The 26488-nt window shown below is 43.6% G+C and overlaps 1 protein-coding gene across 1 annotated transcript in view; it reads right to left on the bottom strand.

Moving 5' to 3' along the window:
- LOC308298693 (glucosidase 2 subunit beta-like) overlaps positions 1–26488 on the bottom strand; it is a 205762-nt gene that overhangs the window by 146083 nt on the left and 33191 nt on the right. The window contains exons 7-8 of the mRNA XM_080742338.1: positions 23696–23762; positions 17696–17774 (exon numbers count right to left, since the gene is read on the bottom strand). Coding sequence (XP_080598464.1) covers positions 17696–17774; positions 23696–23762 — 146 coding nt within the window. The remainder of the gene's footprint in view (positions 1–17695; positions 17775–23695; positions 23763–26488) is intronic.

The following is a 26488-nucleotide window of genomic DNA, read 5'->3' on the forward strand; positions in this document are numbered from 1 at the left end:
TGTCCTTTTTACAAGATCCTCGTGTGAAAAGATGCATTTTAGCACATCGCAGAGAAAAAAGTGGAACACAATTCAACTTGAACGTGATATTTTCATGGAATCACGCCCACTTGTTGCTACGCCTGTAGGATCGCACGCACCCCCCTTACCCGAATACCCACCTCTTGTTGAAAATAAATTACTAGGCACGTCAGTCGCTTCCTGTGTGAAAAGGCCTTTTTGAACTATGCTGCCCACTTTAGAGATATCAATGCAGAACACCTATACATCCTCGGTGTTGCATTTTCACAGATAGAATTTCAGCTGTGCCAGTAAATGAGCTCTTTTCATCTGAAAGGACTGCATAGCTCTTAAAAAATCACGAGGTCATGTACAGTAAGTCCAATTCACCACTGAGAGAAGAATGGCCCATTGCAATACGGCCTTTCAGAAGTTTCTCTTGAGGTAAAACTTTTGGACTGCATATCAGAACAAGACCGTTGACCTTTTAATGATCCAAATGTCTTTCGTTGAAACAAATGCAAAGGCAAGACTTACTCCCTCACGCCAGCACTGTCCCTTAAGAGGAGCCTGGGTCCTGTTTTGCTACAGCGAAGGTTGAAAGGGTTCAGGTGTCCTGTCTCTTTACTTTGCTCGCTGTCAGGAAGTACGCACACAGCAGGCTGGCTGTCACACAGGACGCAATCTCCCATGACGACCCCCTTGCTTCCCTCTGCTCCTCACCCCTCCCCTCATCCTCGACCACAATGCAGAAACCTCAGTGTTAATGTGACTCTGAGAGAATAGAAATGGCCCCGCAAGCGTGTATCACTGAGTGGTGCTTGAAACGGGGGCCCCACCTGAGACCCTCTCACCCTTGTTCCATTTCTGTCACCGGATCAGCTGACGACTCTAACCCTGCATACCCGGCTTTTGTGCTCTGCCCACGTGTAAACTCTGGGAGCAGAAAGGAGCAGAGGTAGTCGTACTGTATGAAAGAGGAAATAGATCAAGGTCCCGGAAGGCTATAAAAAGAAGACGGTTTTAAATGTTCCTTATGTAACACATTCTTTCCTCTCTTGCGTAGATTTCTTAAGTAGGCAACACTCCCCGGCACGTACAGTAAGTTGGTATTGTTGTTTTGAAACAATGGCAAGCATCTGAGGCGACTATAAAGCTTGTACAAAACAGATGCTCTCTCTCTCTCTCTCTCTCTCTCTCTCTCTCTCTCTCTCTCTCTCTCTCTCTCAATGAACTTACATCTAAACACCTCCCATCTCCTCCTCCTCCTCCTCCTCCTCCATGTTGGCATTGCCTCATCAGTCTGAAACAGTGCAAGGCATTTTTGTTGCAGTTTTGTTGTTCACTCACTCAAGGCAAGACAAGGACAAGGAAACTGAAAAGGTCAGTCCTGAAGTAGCATCCTTGCTCCCCAATAGATCAGCTAAAATATGTATGGTAGCATGAGGCTAATAACACAAAATAAAAAGGTCACAGACAAAGCACTGCAAGCCAGTAATACAATGGCGCAGGGTTACAGTATGCGCAAGTACTTGGGCGTCTCCTACATTTCACAGTGACTGATCACATTGCCACGGGTCCGGGCAAACATGGTAACGATACCGAACCCATGCCACTTCCTCTAGATCTGCACCTACCATGAATAGTGATGTAGGCTCTTTTCCTTGACTTCCACAGAGCCTGGATGAGCCTGAGCAAGCAAATGTCATTCAGATAAAGAGCGAGGCCTGACAGACAAACGCAGGATTTTTGTCATTCTGTGTGTCATCCTTTTGCTTGCAAGCCCAATCTCTGCTCGGCTGAAAAGCCCAGAGATCATGTGGGAGGGAGGGAAACATTCTTAGGGCGAACGTCAGGTTTTGTAACTCTTTTTCACGAGTGCCACAATACCCGACACCTGGAGGACGTGCGCTGTTCTGGTTCCCCCGTGGTCCCGGAGAGATTGTCATTATCTGCTGTACAGTGGGGTCGCCATGGAGACCTCACAAAATGCATCTCCTGCGTTCTCCCAACAAAGGACATCGAGTTCTTCCTCTCTGAGAGTTCTTCAACGAGCCGCTTGTGTTGGCCACGCTTGTCCCTCCTTCCCTCCTTCCCTCCTGACCACGCCACACTGGACTGGAGGATGTGGTCTGACTTGAGATATTGTTGAGAAGTAAGAAGACATCAGCTCACGTTTGACTAATTCAGACAGAGGTTTTGTTGATTACGTGCTGTGCAACATCATGAACAATGAACTGAAAAGAAGGATGAAACATGTATAGAAAGTAAACCAAGGTTAGCAAAGTGCATGATGCACAGCATGAAGATGATTTTGTGCATCTCTGGCAAAACACCCCATGTCTGTCTTGACATAGGAGCATGCTGGAGGAAAGCACCATTCAACATTTGAGTGAAAGGTGCAGCCATTAAAGATGCGGTGCCATGAACTCCCGCCCACAGGTATCATTATTATACTAGGAGGAAGATTTTTTTTTAAAGTGTACAGAAAGTGTTTAAATTGGGTTTTTATGTGGCTACACCCACCAGTTCATTAAGTATGCCTTGTTGTTAGGTGGGTGTTAACCCAGCTGAGGTTAGCCACACCCACAGTGTTGGGTGTATGGTAAAAGGGGAGGGGCTGAGTTTATGATGTCATTGAATCGGTGTTTTTTCGACTGGGCCTTTTGACTCAGAGGCTTTCAGCTTTCAGGAAGTAACCAAAAGTACACAGGGAAGACGAATCTGCACATTATAACCACACCTGGGGATCTATTAGAGTAATTTCATAGACACATACAAAACAGAAAAAGTACAAAACTGTGGCACCACCTCTTTAAGACCAGGTTTTAGTGGTTTTACATAAAGGGATGCACCAATAAATTATTGGCCGTTACCGATGTTTAAAATAAAGATTTTGCAGATAACCGATACTCATGCCGATATTTGTTTATATATTTATTTCCCCCTTTTGTGCCTGGGAAACAAATACATCTTCATTATACAGTAAGAAATATCTGTTTGGAATCTCAAGCTTGGTAGGCTGCATATAAAGAATTCACCAACATAGCCAGCGCAAAACGTATGCTTTTCAACAACAGATAAATATCGGCTACTGTCATCGATTAATGTCAGCTTTATTTGCCGATACATATATTGACCGAAAACTGCAAATATCTGGCCGATACCGATGGTGCATCCCTATGGCTATGATTGACAGTTGACAATCCATGACATGGCAGTGACACCCTAACCCTCAAGGCTGAGGCTTTTGTGGGGGTGCCATCAATGCCATCAGCATGTCGAACAATAAAACCTTATATGAATACGTTTTGTCAATAGGTTTTGTCTGTATTTTGTCTGCAGCACTTTTGGGGCATTATGTTTTTCTCAAAAGAAAAGTTGTTGGGCTTGTGTGCCATAACTTCTTCCTTTGGCTATTGTATTACGCAAAATACTGTAAGTATTGTTCACATTTTAATGTGACAATAACGTTGTTTTTTCAGGACTCAACTATGTTCTATGTTACATAGTGTATTCACACCAGACAGTACAGTAAAATTACCAATTATGTCATATTTCCATAGTTCTACCCATCTGTTCCATTCAGCTGAACACAACTCAGAGTGGAACAAGGAGGAGGAGGAGTTGGGCCTTATACTGTAAACCGCTCAGTGTGAAATACCATGAATATTCTATCAGCTACACCAGGAAATTCTGATGAGCAAGCAGCATTGTTGTCTATAGTCTTCCACAGGGGTGCCACAACAATAGTGATTACACTTCTATGTTTCCGAAGTCCCAGCATTATGATCTGTATGTTTGTAAAGTCATGAAGAGGGGCCGTCACGAGGGCCATCGCTGCAGGGATAGTTACACGGCTAAGCTGAAATGGATATGTATGAGGACAAGAGGGACAACGGTGCAACAGAAAGGTTGTGTCAAGCTCAAGGTGGTTCTGTGTATTTATAGGTGTGTGTGTGTGTACCTCATTTCCACCAACACAACCCTAGCGCTGGTGCAGGGCCGGCGGTGCTTTAGCTACTGGCAGTAGAAATGGAGTTCAGGAAGATCATCCTCAAGCTCAATGCCAAGAAAACAAAAGTAATGGCATTCATCACAGAGGACAGAACCGTTGCTATTGCCAGCGGGGCGGTGATCAAAGTAGTCAAGATCTTAAAATCTCCGTGCCTGGACAGAAGAGGATCTGAAGATTCGGAGGGCACTTGCCCGGAAAGCCTTGCACATGATGAGGAGAGTGTGGGAATCGGAGAAGGGAGATGACCCCGGTAGAATTAGAACTGCTGTAGGTGAAACTCTAGAGTGCAAGTGCAAACCTTCTAAGAACTGATTTAGGTTTCCACAGGCTAGAGAACCATGTCCCTGTACAGAGAAGTTTCTTTGAATTGTGTAGTTGTGAACCAGCTGTGAAGCAGTTTTGTTTGTACGTTTAGTATTTAAAGATCACAATCTTCATGTGCTTGTGAAGCAATGCAAAGCATTTAAATCGACATACTGTAGCAACCTTTAGAACAACAAACATTCTCAAAAATAAAAATGCTTATTTAACTAAGAGATTTTTTTTTTACAAGCATAGGTTAACAACTACAATGCTACTTTCACAAGCTGGCATTTCCTGGTTTCACACACACAATATACCAGTACAGTTTTGTAGAATCTCGAGAATTTAATAAGACGCTTCGACGCATTGTGAGTTTGTAGATCGGCTATTTTCAGAGTGCAACCAATTGTAAAATCAGGCATTATGACACCATCAAGGCCTGCCAAAATACATTTATGTCAACAACATCGACTGTAGATTTAGTTGACTAAAAGATGATGGTATTTATCGACTAAAACTAGAGTAAACCTAAAACATTCCAGATGACTAAAATATGTCTGAAACTAAATTAATTTTTATTCAAAAGACTATGACTGTCTAAAACTAAATCAGAATGTGCTGTCACTACCATGCAATCACCTGAGATCAGTGCCCGGGTTTGTGTGCATGAGCATCTTCAGATCTATGACGAATAGTTCAAGACAGATTCTTCACGAGGACATTTCAACATTTTCATGTCCAAGGCCAGATCTATTTCATTCAGCGCACCGTGCTCTGAGCAACTAAAGGCACTGGGGGTGAAATGACTCTCATCACCCTCTATGAGGACTTGGTTAAAGAGCCACCTTCACCTCGCCTCATCCCTCTCTCCCTCTCGCCTCTGACTGCCTGCTGACTCCATTACAAGCACCCCCCCCCCCCCCCCCAGCACGACCTCCAGTGATATCTTGTGCTCAAATAACATAAAGGATGCGCGCGGAGGAGATTAGCAACAGCAAGGAGAAGGAGAGACGCAGGGCAAGAGATTGAGGGGGACAGAATCGCCACGTCTCTCCGATATGTTCACAGGCACAGCTCCACCACACACCCTTTTCCCCTACTTCCCACCCAGATCCCCCCCCCCCCCGCCATCACATGTCCTCCTCCTACCTCGGTACAACATGACAAATACAGCCTTTTTAGCAGGTCAGTTGTCTTTACCCTGACACTATAAACCACATATCGCCCCACCTCGGCTTTCAGCCTGTCATTTCACATTATATAACTTGAGAACACTCTAGCTGGGCTTGAACAAACATGAGGAGTGTGATGAGGGGTGATGAACACTACAAATGGGAGAAAGCAACTCCATTTTACCTCTCGGCCCTGTGCGTGCGTGCGTGCGTGCGTGCGTGCGTGCGTGCGTGCGTTTATGCATACTATGTTACAAGTGTTACAAGTGAGAAAACCAGTAAGATTGAAAAGGGCTTGCTCGTTGCGAGGCTCCGAAACTCTAAATCGAGCGTTCCGTTCCGCCCCAGCCCTGACGTCGACAGCCGCGGCCGACAGAATAAAAACCAAAAAGAAACGGCTGATCCGCGAGCTTGCGGCCGCAGCGCTGTGCGCATCTCTAACCATCGTTTTTGGCCGTACGTTTTCGGCAAGCACCGGCGTCGGGGCGGGCGGGTGACAAAGTGGAAATTTGGGGGTTGCACTAGCAAGTGGCTAAGCCGACGGCCAACCGTTGGAAACAGAGAAGGATGGTCGTACACAGTTCATACTGTATATGTGATTACAATGATGCTGTGGCTTATTAGGGCTGTCACGATTATGACATTTTACATGACGATTAATTGTCACTCAAATAATTGCGATTAACGATTTAATTGTGTTTTTGACGTCGACAATTACATTTCTGTTTGGCTTGTAGGCTTTGAAGTTGCACATGGTATGACACATAACCTAAATATACAAAGAAATTACTGACATATTTGACAACTTTACACTTCAAAAAAGAACATTGATAGTGGAAATAGCCGATCTACAAGCTCGCAACGCGTTGTGAGCTTGTGGATCTGCTATTTCCATTATTTTTTTAATGTTTGAACATATATAACACTTTTCAACATGTAAACGATTATGACGATTATCCCCAAATAATTGCGATTATGTCAAATAATAATAATTATTGCGATTAGACGATTATGTAATAATTGTGACAGCCCTAGTGGCTTACCAGGTGTGGCACTGCCGACCAGTGTACACGTCTATGCCATTTCTCAACTAAAGTATAATCCATGAGTAAACAAAAATAACATGAGCAAGGAACAAGCCCCAGTGATTTATCACATGCTATCAGGCTAGTACAGATACTGTACTGTATACTAAGAACCATACAGTAGAGCAGGGGTCAGGCCAAGGACCCCTTAGTTGAGAGAGGGATGAAGCAGGGACCCCCACAACCTTTTCATAGATTCCATAGTTTCATCCTTTGACAGCACAATCATCAGTGTATTTTAGATTCATGTCAATTTGTGATTTCAGATGTTTAACCACTTGAACCGTCAATACTTAATAAACTTGACCTTACACTCTGTACTTAGTCTGATCTTTTTCCCCTCTACACCAAACCTCTTTGCCGAAAATAGCCGATCTAGATTTGCTATATTATATTGGCTACAGTTCTCAGAATATGGACACTATAGGGTTCAAGTTGTTAATAAAAAGGATTGGAAGATTTGGAGGACCCCCTGTAGTAACTCTGAGGACCCCCTAGGGGTCCCTGACCCCCTGTTGAAGACCCATGCAGTAGAGAGTTATACAGTATCTATACATGTACATGTTAGTTAAGCAGGCGTAGAGCCCATTGTACAGCTTAGCTCTTCAGCTGCAAAACTGCTATGCTATCCTTTGTGATTTGGTGTTTATGGTGTTCCAAAGAGGCAATTCTGAGAATTTAATGCGGGCTATAAAAAAAAGATAAATAAATAACTCGGCTCCTATATCCCCCATCCAGTGCAAGAAAATCCATAAAAAAATACAAATATTAAAACCTGGAAGTCACAAGAAAATAGATTTCTTGGAGGCAGATAAGGATTGTTCATTTCTGAACAGGAAAGAAATCTCTCTCCTCTTTCTCTCTCTCTCTCTCTCTCTCTCTCTCTCTCCATCTCCTTCTCCCTCTCCTCTCTCTCTTTCTCTCTCTCCCCCATCTCTCTCTCTCCCTCCCTCTCAGTGCAAGAGAGAAAAGCAGCCCCCCAGGCCCACCCCATGACAGCAAAGAGATTAAATGACCTGTGAATGTGACTTTCCATTTTTTCCATTAGCCCTCATTCAACTTTGGGGAACTGCTGCCCCCTTCTGGAACCTGGTGGGACGTCTTTCTGTTCCTGTAGCTGTGATTTGAATCATAACGTTAGACCAGGGGTCTTCAACAGGGGGTCCGGGACCCCTAGGGGGTCCTCAGAGTTCCCTAGCGTCCATATTCGGAGAACTTTAGACAAAAATAGCAGATCTACAAGCTGAGCTTGTATATCGGCTATTTTCGGCAAATAGCATTGGTGTAGAGGGGGAAAAGAGCAGACTAAGTACAGAGTGATATGTCAAGTTTTTTTAAGTATTGACGGTTCAAGTGGTTAAATATCTGAAAACACAAATTGACATGAATCCAAAATACCCTGATGATTGTGCTGTCAAACAATCAAACTACAGTATATGGAATCTATTAACAGGTTATGGGGGGGTCCCTGCTTCATCTCTCTCAACTAAGGGGTCCTTGGCTTGAAAACGTTGAAGACCCCTGCACTAGACTCCAACAAATATGACATAATGGCCAGTTAAAAAGTGGTTGGACTCTGAACGTAGACTAGACATGGGACAATTTGCTACTTTGATTACAGGAATCAATACATTGTATAAAGCTTGTACAAGTCACCAAGTCAGGATACGTATTCACACATTTGATATAAAACCAGTAAGACTCCCTAATCGGGAGATAAGCGACCGTCAGGTCGCAGCGTGATTTTAGGGCAAAATGTGTAGGAGCAGTGTCCAAAAATGTGGTTGAAAAAAATCGGCCTGATGGTGGCGCTGAGTGTAGACATAGTGTGTACCGATTTGTGTGATTTTAGGGCAAAATCTGTAGGAGCAGTGTCCAAAAATGTGTTTGAAAAGATCGGCCTGAAGGTGGCGCTATATGGGACAGATCCATGTTGATGAGATGAGTGTAGACATACTGTGTAGCGATTTGCGTGATTTTAGGGCAAAAATTGTAGGAGCAGTGTCCAAAAATGTGTTTTAAAAAATCGGCCTGAAGGTGGCGCTATATAGGACAGATCCATGTTGATGACATGAGTGTAGACATATTGTGTACCGATTTGAGTGATTTTAGGGCAAAAATTGTAGGAGCAGTGTCCAAAAATGTGTTTTGCAAGAATCCGCCACATGGTGGCGCTAGAAGAGGGCCATGTGAGAAATGAGGGGTGGGGTCTCCGCGCCGCCGAGGCGGACGAATAGGTACCGGCCCCGGCTCTCCCGGTCGCTCCTAGCCCCAGTTACGGCATTTTATGTGCGCTGCAGTGGCAGGGGGTCCTCCACTGGGGGCGCCACCACTTTTGCATCCATTCTGGAGCACCAGGAGTCGGTGGTCCCCGGGAATTCCCCGTGAGCAGCCCCGTTGGGGTGGTCATTTGGTCATTTTTGCACATTTGGTCATTTTTCTGGGGGTCCCCCAGGGACCTGGGGGTCCCTGGAGCTCCGGGGGTCCTTGGAGGTTGTAGTTTGGCAGGCAAGGAGTGTGTGTGCAAAATCTGGCATGGATCGGGGCAACGGATGCGGAGATATGAGCAGGGCAAAAGTGTGACATGTGACGTGTGACAGACAGACTGACGGACGGACTGACTGACGGACTGACGGACTCACAGTTTGTGGAGGTTTTGATAGTAACTGCGACCTGACGGTCGCAACAACAACAACAAAGGGCAGAAGTCAGCATAGTTGAGCTGTGGGGCTCACCACCTTTCCTTAGCGCCTCTTACTTTGAAGGGTTAAATTGCACAGAGCGCCGGCATTTTGTCTCTCATTTTTTCGAGTAAATGAAGACTAAAGATTGCAAGATCAATGGATTTCTATGGAGCAGCTTCACTTCACGTGCACGCCAACGTGCGTTGTAAACAAATCGCGGCCATTACCAACGCACAATGGATAGCCCGGACCGCAAGGTAAGGCTAATCAACTTTACTGAATATATCGCACGTATACCCGGGATCAGCACTCCGGACATCAGAAAATATTTCGCGAGTATATGCAGGATCAGCATTTAATGAGATGTCTAGTAATGTGTTTTTTCACTTGAAGGTCAAAGGTTTAAAACTTTGATATCAGTTTACATTATATTACATTATCTGAAATGGCTTGACCCATGCTTTCAAATGCAATCAGTCTCATCCTTTCGACAATACATTTACCTCTTGATCTTTGACTTTTGACCATCAAACTGCATATTGTCAGTGACTGCGATAGAGATTTGAGTGGTAATACGATGTTCCATGCGCTTCTGTTGTAATTTGACGATGATACAGTGTATTCAGTCAGTGTGGACACACACACTCACACGCACAAGCACGCACAGGCACGCACACACGCACGCACGCACACACACCGACTGACAGCCCCTCGTTAGTAGAGCCAGACCAATGCCAGAGGTTTGGACCAATGATCAATCCCAATTTGGAACATTTTCTAATCAATTTGAAAAACTTAAATCTGAGAACAAATTGATAAAAAAGAACACATAACTTTTTAATGATATTTTTAAAGCTAAGTATATACAGTAGCCTATATTAAACATCAATCTTATAATAAATAACCTAAACCTTTGTACGTTTGTACGTTTTGTTTGAGTGTCCATATGAGCACGGAACTCCACCCATACAAGGAGATATGCACGTGTTTCGTGTCTAATATGCGTGGCGCTCACACTTCACACAGATGTGATTTTTAAATAGCCAATATACAAGTCGTGTTGCAACAGATTGTGAGCATGTAGATCTGCTATAAAATAAAATGTATTCCGCATAATACCGATGTTGGACTATATTGGAATAGTTTCACAATCGCTTTGTGGTTCAACCAAAGAGAGGGGTCGATACACTCAAACCAAATGCAAATGTCCTACGACCCCCTGATGAAGAGAAAATCCACAGTGTTGGCAAGGGCCAAATGTCAACCAGCTCAGACAGATGGTGTGAAGCGCCCGGACTGAGTGGCTGGCCCTGGTCGGTAGCAGATAGGGAGTGAGGGTAACGTAATGCATGGGAGGTGTCTGTGTGTGTGCATCCGTGCACGCAGGCGTGCACGTGTTTAGCAGCGGGCTGTACGGAACATTATGTGAGCTTAGTGCCGGAGATGGGAAAAGGTGACGCTTGAGGCCTGGTACAGTATTAGCCCGTCAAGACCGGGAACGAATCCGCGTGGCTCTTCTCTTAACCACTTTAAAGGGGAAGACCACCCATTTTCAATATTGAACTGTGTCATTAATATACCTTAGAGGAGTTGTGTGGAAATAGAAAAAAAGTTCCCCCCCTTCTGTGTTGCCTAGAACTGGAGGATTGATTTTGGGGTTTGTATTGTAAAGTACAACTTGATGAGTACACATTGTACATTGTACACAAGTACACATTGTACTTTACAATACAAACCCCAAAATCAGTCCTCCAGTTCCAGGCAACACAGAAGGGGGGAACTTTTTTTCTATTTCCACACAACTCCTCTAAGGTATATTAATGACATATTTCAATATTGAAAATGGGTGGTCTTCCCCTTTAACTATTATTATATTAACTATCTAGATCTTAACCACTTTAACTATTATTTCATGCTTTAGCTGTTCAAAAATAGCAGACATACAAGCTCACAGCGCGGCACAGAGTGCCGCGCTGCGAGCTTGTAGATCTGCTATTTTTGAAATATATATATATATTTGTTTTAAATCAAACACTTTTAACTCAAATCTTTGCTTCTGGGGGTCCCTGGAACAACATATTTTGAGATGGGGGTCCGTGACCAAATACATATAATTCTGGGGGTCCTTGTTGTGAAAAAAATCTAGAACCACTGATGATAGAAACAAGTATTTCCAGGAAAGAAAAAAAAAGGATTTAGAAGACATTTATAGAATCAGGTCAAAATATTGAAAAATAGTAGATCTACAAGCTCGCAGCGCGGCACTCGGTACCGCGCTGTGAGCTTGTATATCTGCTATTTTTCAATAGCTAAAGCATAACATAATGTTTAAAGCGGTTCAAGTAGGTTGAATGCAGGTTATAATGGGTTAGACACTGGCCCGGAGGCGGAGCGGGGGGGTTTGCAGGTGTGGGTTTACTCAGTGGGCCGGCGTCAATCCAGCACTCTGACAGACAGGTGTTGGAAATGGAATGACAGCCAGGGGAAAACTCATGCCGGTGATCTCGGGTTTGATAAGAACATCACAAGTTCAGCATCTAATTTGTGAACCCGGGGAAGCTGACAAGCAGTACTCACACAGAGATGAGCAAGTGCCCAGTGGTCGTTGGTATTTTTTACAGCGACTTAAAATAGTACAGTCGAGCCTCATTTATCAGAGCATCAGACTTCCAGACTAAGTGGAAGAGCGGTTTGCAGAGAAACAGTTACAGGAAGCCTGAAAGTTGGATTTCCATTTGCCAGTACAAAATGGCAGCTTAGATGGCACATGATGTTTCAGAATGTCTTTGCGTTCTTCGGGCCAGATGTAGATTTCACTGATGATAACACTGATCATTACACTGAAATGATCTATGACTTTGTGCCGCATAATCGGTTTGCCAATTGTTGCTGGGATTATTGTGCTGACAACGTGTCATAAGGTGTAACGTCAATCAACGTGTTCAGGCTATTGTGTGGGTTAAATTGCCTCTCTTTCTCCCTCTATTCACCATATTCCTGGCCCTCTCTATGGAGGCTGCCATTTTCTTTTACAGGGGGTGTGTGCTTCAAAAAACATCTTTTCACTTCCTCCCAAGTAAGGAAGTGACATGGGATTGTCGGTTGCCAGATTTTGCAAAAGAAATAAGCCCAACAGAAGCAACTAGGCTATACTACTTTACATTTACATTTGAAAATAGCAGATCAGCAAGCTCACAATGTGTCACATTGCGACGTATCTCCATTCCGACATGTCTCCATTCCGACATTGACTTCTTATTGTCGGAGTGGCAACACTTCCATAGAGGTTAAGTTAAGGTTAGAGTTAGGGTTAGGGATAGGGTTAGTGTCGGAAAGGAGACATGTCAGAAAGGAGACATGTCGGAATGGAGACATGTACTGTAACCGTCACATTGCGACACATTGTGAGCTTGTATATTTGCTATTTAAAAAATATTGAGGGGGAAAAAAATAAATTTTAATATTTTTGAAACATTTTAACATAAATCTGTGTGGAGGTCCCTGGCACCACATATTTTCAGATGGGGGTCTGCGACTGTGGACAAATATGTTAATCTGGGGTTTTTTATATGAAAAGATTTGGGAATCACTGGTTTAAAAAATATTAGAAAGTAAGCCCAATAAGCTAAATATATATACTATTTTTTTAGAGACACAAATTGCTTATTATAAGCAGACATGGCAACCCAGGTACATTCAGAGCCCAGAGCCTAGAACGCCAACTACTGACACTTTAATGCAAGGACAACAGGAAACCAAATGATGTTTTTCAGGCTAGCTTTTTCAGCCTCCGCCTCTTTCAGGATATGAACAGCGGGGCCAGGAATAACGTGAATACTGTATTCAAGAAGGAACTAGGAAGCAGCTTACACTGACACACCGTGAACTGACTCATGTTATCACTTGTTAGATGTACACATACTGTACACCATGAGTTACTCTAGTATCAATAACCCTACATGTTGTAATAGTATCAATAACCAATACATTTTGTAAAGAAGAAATGTAGGGAATTTAACGCAATTGTGAACACTCAAAATCCTTTTCATTTCCATAAGTGGACAATACATATTTACATAAGTGAAACTAATTGCTACCCTTTCCTTCAGTAAATGCATGAAATCTCTCCCTGTCCGTCCATCCGTCCTTGCGGAATGATGACCCGAGGGAGTGCCATGCCCAGCGTAGTCAGTCGGATGGGCAGTTGTCCAGAACCGCAGATCCGACCGATACTGATACCGATAGTCCATGGGCCATACGAGATGTCGGTATCGGAAAGGTGGCAAAGGTTATCATGCATTTTTGAAAAGCTCTATATCTGTAGATTATATTTTGGTACGATAACCCTTTCTGAGACACAGCTAAATTGGTGTTATCAGCCGCTAGAGTTGGTGTCCCATTAACTTTACATTACAGGGGAAAAAAAGCTAAAAATGTTAAGTAACATAATTATGAGAGGTCAAACTAGGGGTTTTTCCTGATTCTAAATCCATTGCAAACATCCGTTTTGCATAAAGAACATTCATTGAGCTAAAACGGCCCCCACAAAAGTGTGAAAAGTGATGACTCATCACTTTTCATCACTAAACCATAGTCTTGTGGGGCTGTTTTTTTTTTTTGCCCAAGGAATGTTTTTTGTGCAAAACAGATGCTTGCAATGGATTCAGAATCATGAAAAACCCCTAGTTTGACCCCTCATATGCTACTTAAAGCAGATTCTTTTTTTGCTTTTTTTCCCGTAATGTAAAGTTAATGGGAACCAACTCTAGTGGCTGATAACACCAATTTAGCTGTGTCTCAGAAAGGGTTATCATACCAAAATATAATCTACAGATATAGAGCTTTTCAAAAATACATGATAACCTTTGCCACCTTTCCGATACCGACATCTCGTATGGCCCATGGACTAATATAGGCATATATGGACATCCGGTAGTCTGGAACCGCGGATCCAACCACTATGCCCATATATGGGCATGCCCAAAACAGTGCAGTTACTACAGCAAAGTAGTTACACTTTCTTCATGCAATGACATGAAGAAAGTATCCCCAAGAGCATATTCAATATTAAGGAGTGAAAACAGTCATTCCCACTGGGCTTGCCAAGTGTTTCCCCCACAGCTTCTTGCATCTAACATTTTCCCTCTGCTCAGCACTTAGGGTGGCAGAACCCCCACTCACGTTTCATCCTAGAATATGACCTCCTGTGAGCAGCTGAGCATCCCACCCTCCAACCCTCTCCCTCTAATCTTCAATGGAGAAAAAAACGAATTCATATTCAGTCTTTTCCTATTTGTGGCTGGGCGAGTGAGGGTCATTAGAGGCGCAGAGGTGGGTAACAGATGGATAGGTTAAATTCACCTCTGCACCAATGCCTATTGCAAAGGAGAAAGCAATCTTCCCCAGCACTGCTCTATTTGCCAAACCCATAGCTAGTGTCCAAGCTTGGTCACACGTCAGTGCCCCTGAGAATGTCTTTTCCATAGCAGATGTCCAAGGAAGACAACAGGCTTGATGGGAAGGAGAGGGCAAACCTTCAGATAATTGGTATTATCAGTGGCATGATGTTTGCTACTGTATGTGCCGATGTGCAGATCGGTTCAGGTCATCTGTTTTGTTTAGCCTGCAATGAAATGGAACTCAGTGCTGTTCTTTAATTGCCCACAATGGAAGATTACCTTTTGAATGTGACTGTTTAAGTCTACATAAAGAAGTGTGGATTATACGGGAGGATTATAGCATGAGGACATAACACGGAGAGAGAAGAGCTTCAATGTGTGCCTTCCCTGGCCTATGGAGGGGTGTGCCTCCTCTTATCATCAAGCTGTTTTACTGAGAATCCTCTCTGTTGTTGAATTATCTGGACCGCCCAAGTGGAAACTGAATTTTCCGTGGAGTCCAAAGCCTCTTAAGAGAAAGAAAGGGGGGTGGGAGTGGAAAACTAATAAAAAGGTGTGAAAACACATTGTGGAGAGGAGAAACAGAATCGAAAACTACGGCCTCATTCCTGGCTCCGGTGGGAGAATGGTAATCAATGTTTTCAGACATTACAGTACCAGTCCACCAAATAGGAAATAACTCCTTGTTCTTTCCTTTTCCCCCACACAAATTGCATGTGGCACAAAGCCCCAGCGTTATCGCCAAGGAATCGCGCTATTTATCTATTTACAGTGCACGTATGAAGTGGCTACACGGCAACGGAATTGCAATGTCAAGCAGCCAAGGAAATGTCTTTGTACCCATACTGAAGAAATGTTACATGGCTGGAGAGGCAAAGTTCAACAAAAGCTAAATGTTATTGGAGAAGAAATGTAGAAGAAAGCGTGTGTGTGTGTGTGCATACACAGACACACTCAACACGCACACACACATCTAATTGTATCGTCCTACCACTCCTGTCCTTGAACCGCGATGCTAAGCTGCTGGCGTTGGACTGCTATCCTCTGCTAAAATAAATTGCCAGTTAACTGCTGTCAATGGTAACCTGTTTAATTTGTTCAGCTTGATGAGCGTTTGTTTTGATTACAGATAAGTAACCATTTCCATATGCATGCACATGCATATTCATATTCATTCACTCTCTTCAGATGCATTTGAATTCATTAGGAACGTGTTCCTGTTAGCCAGCTGACAAACGAGCACTGATTTTCCTCATTCATAAGCCTTTTCATGGGCCACTGCCGCAGAGGCTTTGGTGTTTTCCAGCTTATACTAACACTGTTTAAGTCTTTCCAGATCAGTTTATAGCACTAAGCCAATGTGATAGACACGTAAAGCCTAACTTCAGTGGCACAAGTTCAGCCCTGACCGGACATGAGGGATGTGTCGACTCAACGCATAGTTATTGTCAAAAACATACCAACATGTCAACCTCAAATGTTGTCTAATCTCAATGTGACATCAAACAAATCAGTCAAGGGGGCATGCCCATATATGGGCATATAACAATGACATCAGGGATCATATGGGCAGAAAAGGGAAAAGGACTGAGATAGAAATCTCCATATATGGGCATAAAAGGGACAAGGAGGAGTGACATATACAGAGATCAGTCGCGGTGCGACGTAAGTGTGAAAGCCTCATAGTGGCACAAACTCTAGATGTCTGGGCATCTAGTAATTGCGATTGTCAGGTCGCAGTTACTATCAAAACCTCCACCGGCTGTCAGTCAGTCTGTCCTTCACACGTCACGTCACACTTTTGCCCTACTCTCCGCCACCGTTGCCCCTATCCATGCCAAACTTTGCACACAGACTCCTTGGCTGCCAAACCACAACCCACCCCTCATTTCTCACATGGCCCTCTTCAAGTGCCACCATGAGGCAGATTCTTGCAAAACACATTTTTGGACACTGCTTGTAATCACACAAAGCGGTACACAGTCTCTAAAGTCATGTCATCAACATAGATCTGTCCCATTTCCCATATCCCGTCCTGATTGGCTCCATTGCCTTCTAAAGTTTGTGTATGCGACCTGACAGTCGCTTATCTCCCGATTTAGGGAGTCTTACTGGTAGGCTAACATCCTATTAAAACTGGCTAATGGGAGGGGTAGCAGACAGGCAGACCTCTGACGCCAGTACAATCGGCAGTACAATGTAGGTGGTGCCTAGTAGAGCAGTTGAAGATTCACCGAAAATAGCAGATTTACAAGCTCAGAACATGCTTTGAATTTGTAGATTGGCTATTTTCGGTAAAGCGATTTAGTGTAGGGAAGAGGGCAAAAGGGGGGACCCTGTTCAACAAAGTATGTAGAGTTTAAGTGGTAAAAATAAAGTAAATTAATGTAGCCATTTTGTTTACAGACTGATATTTGGATGTGTGCTGCTTAGTAGGATGTACGCGCAACAATTCTACAGTGGAACAGACAGCCACATTCTCACGGATTGCAACTTGAAGGAAAATCATTGTTGGGGAAACTGTGCGAACATCGCTCTGAATTCAAATGAATGTGGACGGGACCCTGTTTTGAAAGTGCCTGTCAAATAGTGGTGGAGAAATCGACAATGGAGCAAAATAACACAAAATCTCAGAGAAAGCAAGGCAGATAAAGACACAAGAAATACGTGTTGGGATCACTATTTTGCAGCGTTAAACTGAAGTACAAGATAACTTGAGTAAGCCTGGCATACTAAAGTTTTTAACAACAATTGCTCTAGATGTTCTATAGATCTATGGTGAGTGTTCCAAGATGGGGGTGGGTGGAGTCTGTATTCGACTTTTCCGATCAATTTTCCGCCTCTAGATCTGCTATTTTCAAAATAGAATCGTGTTATACAAAATGTAATACCTCAACTCTTAGTGCTCATCAGGGTGGGGGGGGGGGGGGGGGGCTGAAAAGGTTGAGAACCACTGTTCTAGAGGTTCAGACAGAGATGCCAGATGGAGGATGTGGAGTGCGGTGGTGGGATGTATGAACGCGGGGTAACTCACCAGCGCTTCATCCTCGGAGAGAACCCGCTCCTTATCCAGGGCAAACACCACTTTGGCCTGGACTTCGTCTACCGTAATGCTGCGACGGTCAGAGACACAGATGGCAATGGTGTTAAAGTGACTCAGTACAATAACATGGCTAGATCAGGGGTCTTCAACATGGGGTCCGGGACCCCTAGGGCAGTGGTTCCCAAACTTTGAAATTTGAAGGTCTCCCCTTAACTTTGACAGTGTACAAATGGAACCAAATGAACCCCAACGGGTCCATTTGGTTCCATTTGTACACTGTCAAAGTTACAGACTTGTAAGGGTCAATTTAGACCCCCATAAAGCGGCCTAGAGTGTCCCTGAAATCCACTTTGAGAACCACTGCCCTAGGGAGTCCTCAGAGTTACTACAGGGGGGCCTCCAAATCTTTGTGTGATAGAAATCTACAAGCTCACAACGCTTTGGCGTTGTGAGCTTGTAGATCAACTATTTTCGGCAAAGAGGTTTGGTGTAGAGGGGGAAAAAGAGCAAACTGCTCTGAAAACACAAATTGACATGAATCCAAAATACACTGATGACTGTGCTGTCAAACGATTAAACTAAAAGGAATCTATGAAGAGGTAGTGGGGGTCCCTGCTTCATCTCTCTCTCCACTAAGGGGTCCTTGGCCTGAATGAAGGAAGGAAGGCAGGAAGGATTAAGGAAGGAAGGAAGGAAGTATGGGGGTAAACTGAAGATAATAAAGGAAGGTAGAAAGTAAAAAAAGGTAGCATACTTGGAGGAAGGAGGACAGTGGAGAACTGAGCAAAACAAGCAAAGAAAGTTATACAACTCGACGACAATGGCTATTGAATGGACTCCACCTCCACAAGCAGGTTTGTGTTGCAGTGAAGGTAGCTTCATTTTCGTACAGAAGCGATATCACACTTTTCTTTGTCAATTTCACAGCTGCTGCTAATGCCGTGTCTGTGTCTCCACTTAAAGGTGTCCTTCATGCATCCGCTCAGTGAGATTCAGACCCGTCTCACACTAAAGAGGCAGGTTTTTTTAACAAGCTTCACAACCAATCTTCACTATTTGAAAGGCGACATTTATTTATAAGTAGTAGTAAGAGAGGAAGACTTTGATTAGACCCATGGCTGTTTGGTTTGCTGAGCTATATGCTCCAATTTGTTCTTTATATATTGTCCAACATTTTATACTGTGCCAGTCCTGTCCAATAGATTTTTTGAACAGTTTTGTAAATACGTATTTACAAAAAAAAAAACATGCAGTAGCTGTAACACAAGCCCAAAACTTACTTGAACCCATGTCAACATAGTACATGTGTGATATACTCCTTAGTCAATTGAACCACCAAATCATGGAGTAAGTTTGACTTAATTACTTATAAGACACACATTCTTTTAGATCTTCCTCACTCTCAGTGGCAGCAAAAAAACACATACTGACAAAACACACACACACACACACACACACACAATCACACACACACACACACACACACACACACACACACACACACACACACACACACACACACACACACACACACACACACACACACACACACACAACACGATCACATGCAATACAGCTCTAAGCACTAAGCACTATTGGCTACCATTTCCTGCTGGTTGTCTTTTAAAGTTCATTTAGACCAACACTGCACAGTTCAGATAATGCCTCGGTCCTAGAGCCTATCAGACAGATGGGGAAGCAAATGTCCAAGGTGAGCTGTGACAAAAATCAATGAGCAGGGGAAAGCGATGGTGAAACAGTCTGCATTTACATAGTGCCTCTTTCCAAAGCACTTTACATTCAACCACCGACAGCGGAGGCAGCCATGCAAGGCACCACCAACCTGTTCGCCTGGAGCACTTAGAAGTTCAGTGTCTTGCTCAAAGGCACGTCGTCAGGGTTAGACAGAATGAGCAGGATCAAACTTGGAACCTTCTGATTCCCAGATAACTTCTCTACTTGCCAAGACAGCACACCCCTGTGTGTGGCTATATGTAGGCTATAGTAGGAAGACAATGTCCGAAATCACTTCCACTACTCTCTCCGACCACCACTACTCTCTCCGACCACCAAACTTTTCGACGAAAATGTCCGACTTTCCGATGTGCAGCTTTCCGAACTCTAATTCGGTGCAATGCTTTTCAGAAGTTGCGAGTGACGCCATTTTGTGAACCGGATCTTTCCGACAAAAGGTTGGTCGGAGAGAGTATGGACACTGGACAGCCTTTCAATAGTGAACTAATTGGCAAAAAACATTTAGACATTACTGGTCACCGTTAATGAGTCTTTGCTGTCATGTGCAGAGTGCCAGATAAATGTTGAAATTTTTCTTTTAGCGCAATGCATGCTGTTTTACCTTTGACGATGCATTGTGATGATGACCCCACTAGGGTATAATATGCCTAAGCGAAGGGCGAGGTTGCACCATGTCTTGACCATCTGGCCCGTGATGTATATCAGACCAGTTACAGATATGTAGAACCCTGGTACCCATATATGGAGATCCACGTACTGTATATGGATATATTGCTGTGAGACCCCAAACGTTATTCGTGATGTGAAACTCCTATGACGTCTATGACATCTGACATTACATAAAATCCCTTGTATGCCCATATATGGAGATCCCGGTCTCTGGGATACAATCCCTTTTATGCCCATATATGGCGATCCCTAACGAATCCATTTTATGCCCATATATGGAGATCCCTGCTCTGAGTATCTGACATCACGGTGATGTCACCTGTTTATGCCCATATATGGAGATCCCTGCTCTTAGTATCTGACATCACTGGTGTGATGTCACCTGTGATGTCACAGTGATGTGATAGGGGAACCACAGTGTCAGGCGTTACCCGTCCTGACGTCCAGACACGGACAAGCTGTGACGGTTCTGATAGTAAACTGCAACAACACAAATTAGGACACCACTACAAAATGGTGTAGTCAGTATACTGTATATTGCACTACACAATATAGTGAGTACTAGGGTGTGATTTTGGACACAGCCAGTGTTCTCAGTTAATCTCCTCTGAAGATAACTGCTAGTGCTAATCACAGATGGGCGGGTGGGTGGGTGAAGGGGTACATGCTGCTGATCGTAATCAGAGGTGGGGGATACAAGACTACAGGAAAACCCCACAGCCAGGTACAAACGACGAGTTATGTGCACACATGGTACAGAAACCATTTTACATCGATAAATCGATAGACAAGACGTCCGCTAATATGCAAGTATCCACCATGCCATACAAACACGAGGCACTGTGCATTGTGCAACTAGGTTGCACTGAAACAGAACGCGATAAACATGAGAGACACGTACACACACCGGCAAACAAAACCTGGCAGAGAGCGAGAGGATAAAAACCACAACCTGTTAGTGGGCCTTTGGGGGCTCCATCATGGTTCATTTCCTGAAACAGTTGGTGGACTCTATTTATAGGCCCAGCATACTGGTACCAGTTAATCCTACACTGGGCTACCAACTGCCTGCCAGTTGGCACAGGGGAGATGCTCGTGTGTGGTGCTTTGGAGGATTTAGGACACAGCGATGCAGAGAAGTCAGGAGCTAAATACACTACTGAACAAAGTGTAGGCAGTCTTTGTGTTTTTTTCTTTTTTTTTCTTAAATCTATCGTGTCCTGGAGGTCCAAAATGATGTAGCACTTTCTCAGATTAACTTTCAACAGCTAAAGCTCGGTTGATACACCTGTGCTCTGACCTTCCACTTTAACCGAAGAAAAGAAACACATTCTCCTACCCCTCAAAATCCCTTAAACCCTGGGATTTGCACTGAAAGAATATTTGCATAAAAATAAAAGTAATTATCATAATAATCATCAGTGCGGTAGCTTTAGAGGTTTTAAATATATTTATCTATTTCAGAGGGGACTCAAAAGTTTTGGCGTAAATTATGAGCAATTATTAATGATGAGTTAAACGGACAACAAAATGGGATTATTTTTATAAACGAGAGAGCAATTATCAGTGAATGTGCATTAAAGACAATTAACCATTCCTACAGTATCCGATGAATTAAGCACAGAGCACTGTTTTGTCATTAGGAACAGCGACAGAAGCCTTTTGTCACAAAACTGAAGTACCCACGACATGCCTGTTAATCACGCTAATCCAATTTCTGACTCAGCGCGCCACTTGAGAATGTGCAAGAATCAGGTAAACCTGTGACTTAGGGACTTTGCATTCATCATAAAGCTGACTAAACTGAGCTTGACATTTGGGTATGCGAGCAGCAGTGCTTACAGGAAAAAATTGTGATGTAGCATGCATATACAGAACCTCCCCTCTCCTGCCTTATTCAAATGAACATCAATACATGTCCTGCCTCGAGCTAGCCAGCCTGCCCGAATCCCAATGACGGATTGACTGAAACAAACGGTGGTATAAAAACAAGCGGCACTTGCAGATATTTTAGCTTAGTAATGTGTTTGTTTAAGCCCGGGCCCTGGATAGATACCGCTTGGGATGTGGAGGGGATGGATGGAGGCGGGGAGGGAAGGGACCGGCGGCGGCCGCAAGGCTGAATAATGGTACACATCCAACCTCGGGAATGCATTAGCGGGCACACAGCGCCCCGGAAAAGCGCTACACAAGCACTTCCTCCTGGATGCGGCCATATGTTTTATAGCAATTTTGGTTTACTACGCCCGAGCTCCGCATTCTATCCGGGAGAATATGCCCTGTTAGCTCAAGCAGTATTGATTCCTTTCAGAGACGGCATGGGGAAGTGAGGGAGGAGGGAGTGTGGGGGCTACATAGGCGAAGAGGGAGAGAGGGAGGCTCATTGGATATCAAGGGCTCTGTTTTTCTGCAAGCCACAAGGAAATTTAAATATCTTGCTGGAAAGCAAAATGGGTGCCATTCTCCACGAAGCTGGCAGAGGTTAAACACTGCTCACGGCAGCAAGTTAGTCGACTCTGGGGGCAGGGAGGAGGAGAGGTGGTGCCAGCAATGACAGCCGGGCCCTGGCGGTAGTCTGAGGCAGGAGATTATGCAACGCAAACAAGGCAATGAATTGCTTTTTGATGTTGGAGGAAGAATAAAGATCCCAGGCGGAGTAGTTTCGGGGGCTGAGGGAGGCATGTTCAGTTAAGACAGATGACACTTTACTGCAGCAGAATTTAGGGTGGAACCAAACACGTCAGGGTAGATATCACATCCAGACGAGATGAACATTTATCATTTTGAAATGTGTACAAAAAAAGAGTATTTCCAATTTCCAATAATTTTACTTATACTCCACTACATCTCGGATCCAAATATTGTGCTTTTAATCCACTACATTTATTTGAAAACTTCAGTTACTAGTTACTTTGCAGGTATAAATTATAATATTATAACACATACATAAACCACTTTAGCCATATTTTATACCTTGGTTATTTGAAAATAGCTGATCTATAATCTCACAACGCGTTGCAGTATTGATACTTTTACTTAAGTAAAATATGTGAGTACCTTTTCCACCACTGTAATCCAGGCATTCCTTAAGGCTTTGGATCTTTTTAAGCTGCCTCTGTTTATGCAAGTACACTACATAACTTATCTGTTCATAACCTGTGTCAGGTGCGTTTTGTAGTTGGTGAGTTTAGGTATCTTAACTACATGATACAGCATATATAGGCTGTGCCAAATGTAGTTCTAAGAGCGGCCATTTCTTGGGTAAACACAGCCTTACACAGGTGTTCTGATTGGAGTAAAGCATTAGTTCTATGCAATCAAACAATCAGAAACACCTGTGTTTTTACCCAAGAAATGGCCGCTAAGGACTACAATGACGTAGCCGCTGGCACACACTATACGGTGTATCTTCAAACAGTTATCCTTTTTAGACAACATTGCAATGTTTGAGATGGATTTCACGGATTGCCCTTGACATTTCACTTAAAAGTAAGAACAGGAAAAAATGCACCAAAATTACAGTTTCAGCCACAACAGGGGGACTGCCTGGTGAACAGTTTTATTTACCTGCCATCTCTATTGCTGTCCAACTCATGGAAAGTGCTGGTTACTGTTGTGTTCGGACGTCTGACACCTATGTAAAGAAAAGAGAATCATATTTGGGTCACTCTGAGTCTGACACCAGCAGACTGCTTTAAAGCGGCGGCGCCCATCCAACAGTTCCTACATCACAAACGTAACACAATAAGTAAGTCATGAGTCGCGGCAAACATCTACACGGCCATCACAAATCTGTGGTAGAAATCTTCCCTGTGACCACAAATCAGTCTTTCTATCAATCCTTAATCCATGTGAGGCACAGAGAGAAGAAGAGGGAAGAAAAGGTAAGAGTGGAGTTGAGCAGAAGGATGTGAGGAGAGGGTTGGAGGGGGGGAGGGGGGGGGGGGGGTTCACCCGGTGCTTGGGCAATCAGGCGATGAGTCAGTCATGCTGTGCGAGAACATTTGGTTCCCCCTGTAGGGAAAAAAAAGCATGTCAAGAGTCCAGAATGCAATCAGGCAGCTTTGTGCTGTACCGGCTGGCACCACAGTGATTTCCTTCTCTTCCATTCATATGCGGGTTGAAAAGGAGACGCAAAAAAACCTCCCTCGAACCTCTTCTCCGATGTGCATGTGACCCCCCCCCCCTCCCCACCACCAACTAATTTTCCGATTCAACATTTAGCTGAGTGGAGGAAGTTCTCTTGTGTTCATCGCTACAGTAAGCGAGTCCTACAGTACATCATCAGCGGAGAAGAGATTCTAAAGGGGGCAAAATGATTAGCCCCCAAGACTGGGGGAAATCACTTTACATAATGCTAATTGCACATCCACTGCAATTACCTTTCTGTACATGATTTGGGTAATTATGGAAAAGCTAATTGTGAATTTTGCTTTTTTGTTTTTGCCGTGCCGAGCTTAGAAAGAACGTGCATGTCGTGCAGCAATGGTGTTTAAAGAAAAAAAGCACAACAAAAACAGTTTATGAATTAAAATAAATAAAAACCTGGTTTATTGTACCAGGTTAAAATTGTCATTATAAAATGGATAGTTCCGTTGCTTGATTGTGATTGGCATTGTAAAATACTCAATAAATACACAACTGGAGTGTATACCGGTATATCAGCGTCAACGTCTTGCTTACACTATTTCACCTTAAAACAAGGCAGATCCCACGATCTGTACAGTTCAGTACCTTTCGTGGATTTGCCCTTGTTTATGCAGGGAGACGTGGGGACTACTTTCTTGTCAAAGTTATTGTAGTGAAAGTTGTATTAAAAACTGGTGCAGACACAAGAAGGAGGGAATGGCAGAGAGTAGGGTTGAAGACACCGGTTCTCCTGGCCGATGGCACATATATACTGTAGCTGGCTATAATGGACACCATCACTCATCTACCCTATGTTACCCTGGCAATAATACAGTGAGGAAAAGAAAAGAGAAAATAGACTGCATCAGCAGGGTAATGGAGAACTGTGCCTTGGCTGCAGACCACACTGTCCAGAACTTAGGTTCCATACAGTAAATACTTGCTAAGAAAAGACAGCCACAACTACTGCCATTGAACAATTTACCTTTCCCTTCATATTAGTGTGAACAATACTCTAAGAGGGAAACTGCTCCGTGGGGCAGGCTGATAGATGTTGCTAATTGTGTCTTTGGGTATTACACTAGGTACAATGTTGGAGATCAGGTCCAAGTAGCATTTGAATACAGAATGTGAAACACACTGTATTATGTTCAACATGTCTGGACGCTTACAGTAGCGTCAAGTAATCAAACGTCAGTCACAGAGATGTACACTAATTTGACTCAAATACTTTCCCGAGATGGAACATTTCTGACACTGTAGTAATTGTCCCTAGTGGTTAACCCTTCATGAATGGCATAAGTACAGTAGGTGAAAAGAAAATCATGAAGAACATTTTAACTACTTATGTACTGTACGTCTTCCATGAAAAACACATATCCATTGTGCTTCCGCATACAGCACCCAACTGTAAATTAGATTTTAGAGGCATCTTGGCCTCTCAATACTATTATCAAGTCATAGCATGGGGCTTCTGCATGCTCTAATGAATCTTGGGAATACATGGGTAGCGTACCAATACCAGTGAAATCAGGTCAACCGCTGGATTACTAGCGAACTTGAGGAAACCCCACGAACTAAGCCTGAACCCTGGTCCCACGTTGCTTTGCATATTAAGACGCACCATTAACGTTCAATTATCTGAGGGAGGGAGGTATAATGAAAGTCAAATATGTCTATATGAAGGGATCGAATCAAACAAACATCATTAGAAACGGGAAACAACCTCCATGTGAACCCATAGCTTATCATGGTTGGTATTAAGGAGGTCTACTTGAAAACAAAACCACACGATCAGTGCCTTCTCCCACTAACAGGGGACAGCCTTTATTATTCAAAGAGGATTTACTGCATATCTCCCAGCAAAACCTAAGGACTCATGAATACGCAGTCTGTCAAATGGCTAGTAGGAGAGGGAGATACAGCTCAGTAATGCAGTCGCCTCAGTCTGTGAAAACAACGTGACATTTTTGCATTAAGAGCTAAATTACCGCTGGAGGAGTTGTTGGAGATACCAATCTAGGGAATGGTAATGGGCCTGCAGAAGTTAGCGTCACTGCACATTAATCTGCCAGATACCATCTCACATTATGAGCATCTGTCGTATGTTATGGGCTACATTGTGCTGAGGTATCAAATCATGTGTGCATCAGCCCAATACAGGGAAAGATTTTCAGAATGAAACCCTCTTCTTTATGGACACTAGCCATGAGTGATAAAAATTACGTGTAT

The sequence above is a fragment of the Nannobrachium achirus genome, assembly GCF_963921795.1.
Source record: "Nannobrachium achirus genome assembly, chromosome: 14".
Lineage (NCBI taxonomy): Eukaryota > Metazoa > Chordata > Actinopteri > Myctophiformes > Myctophidae > Nannobrachium > Nannobrachium achirus.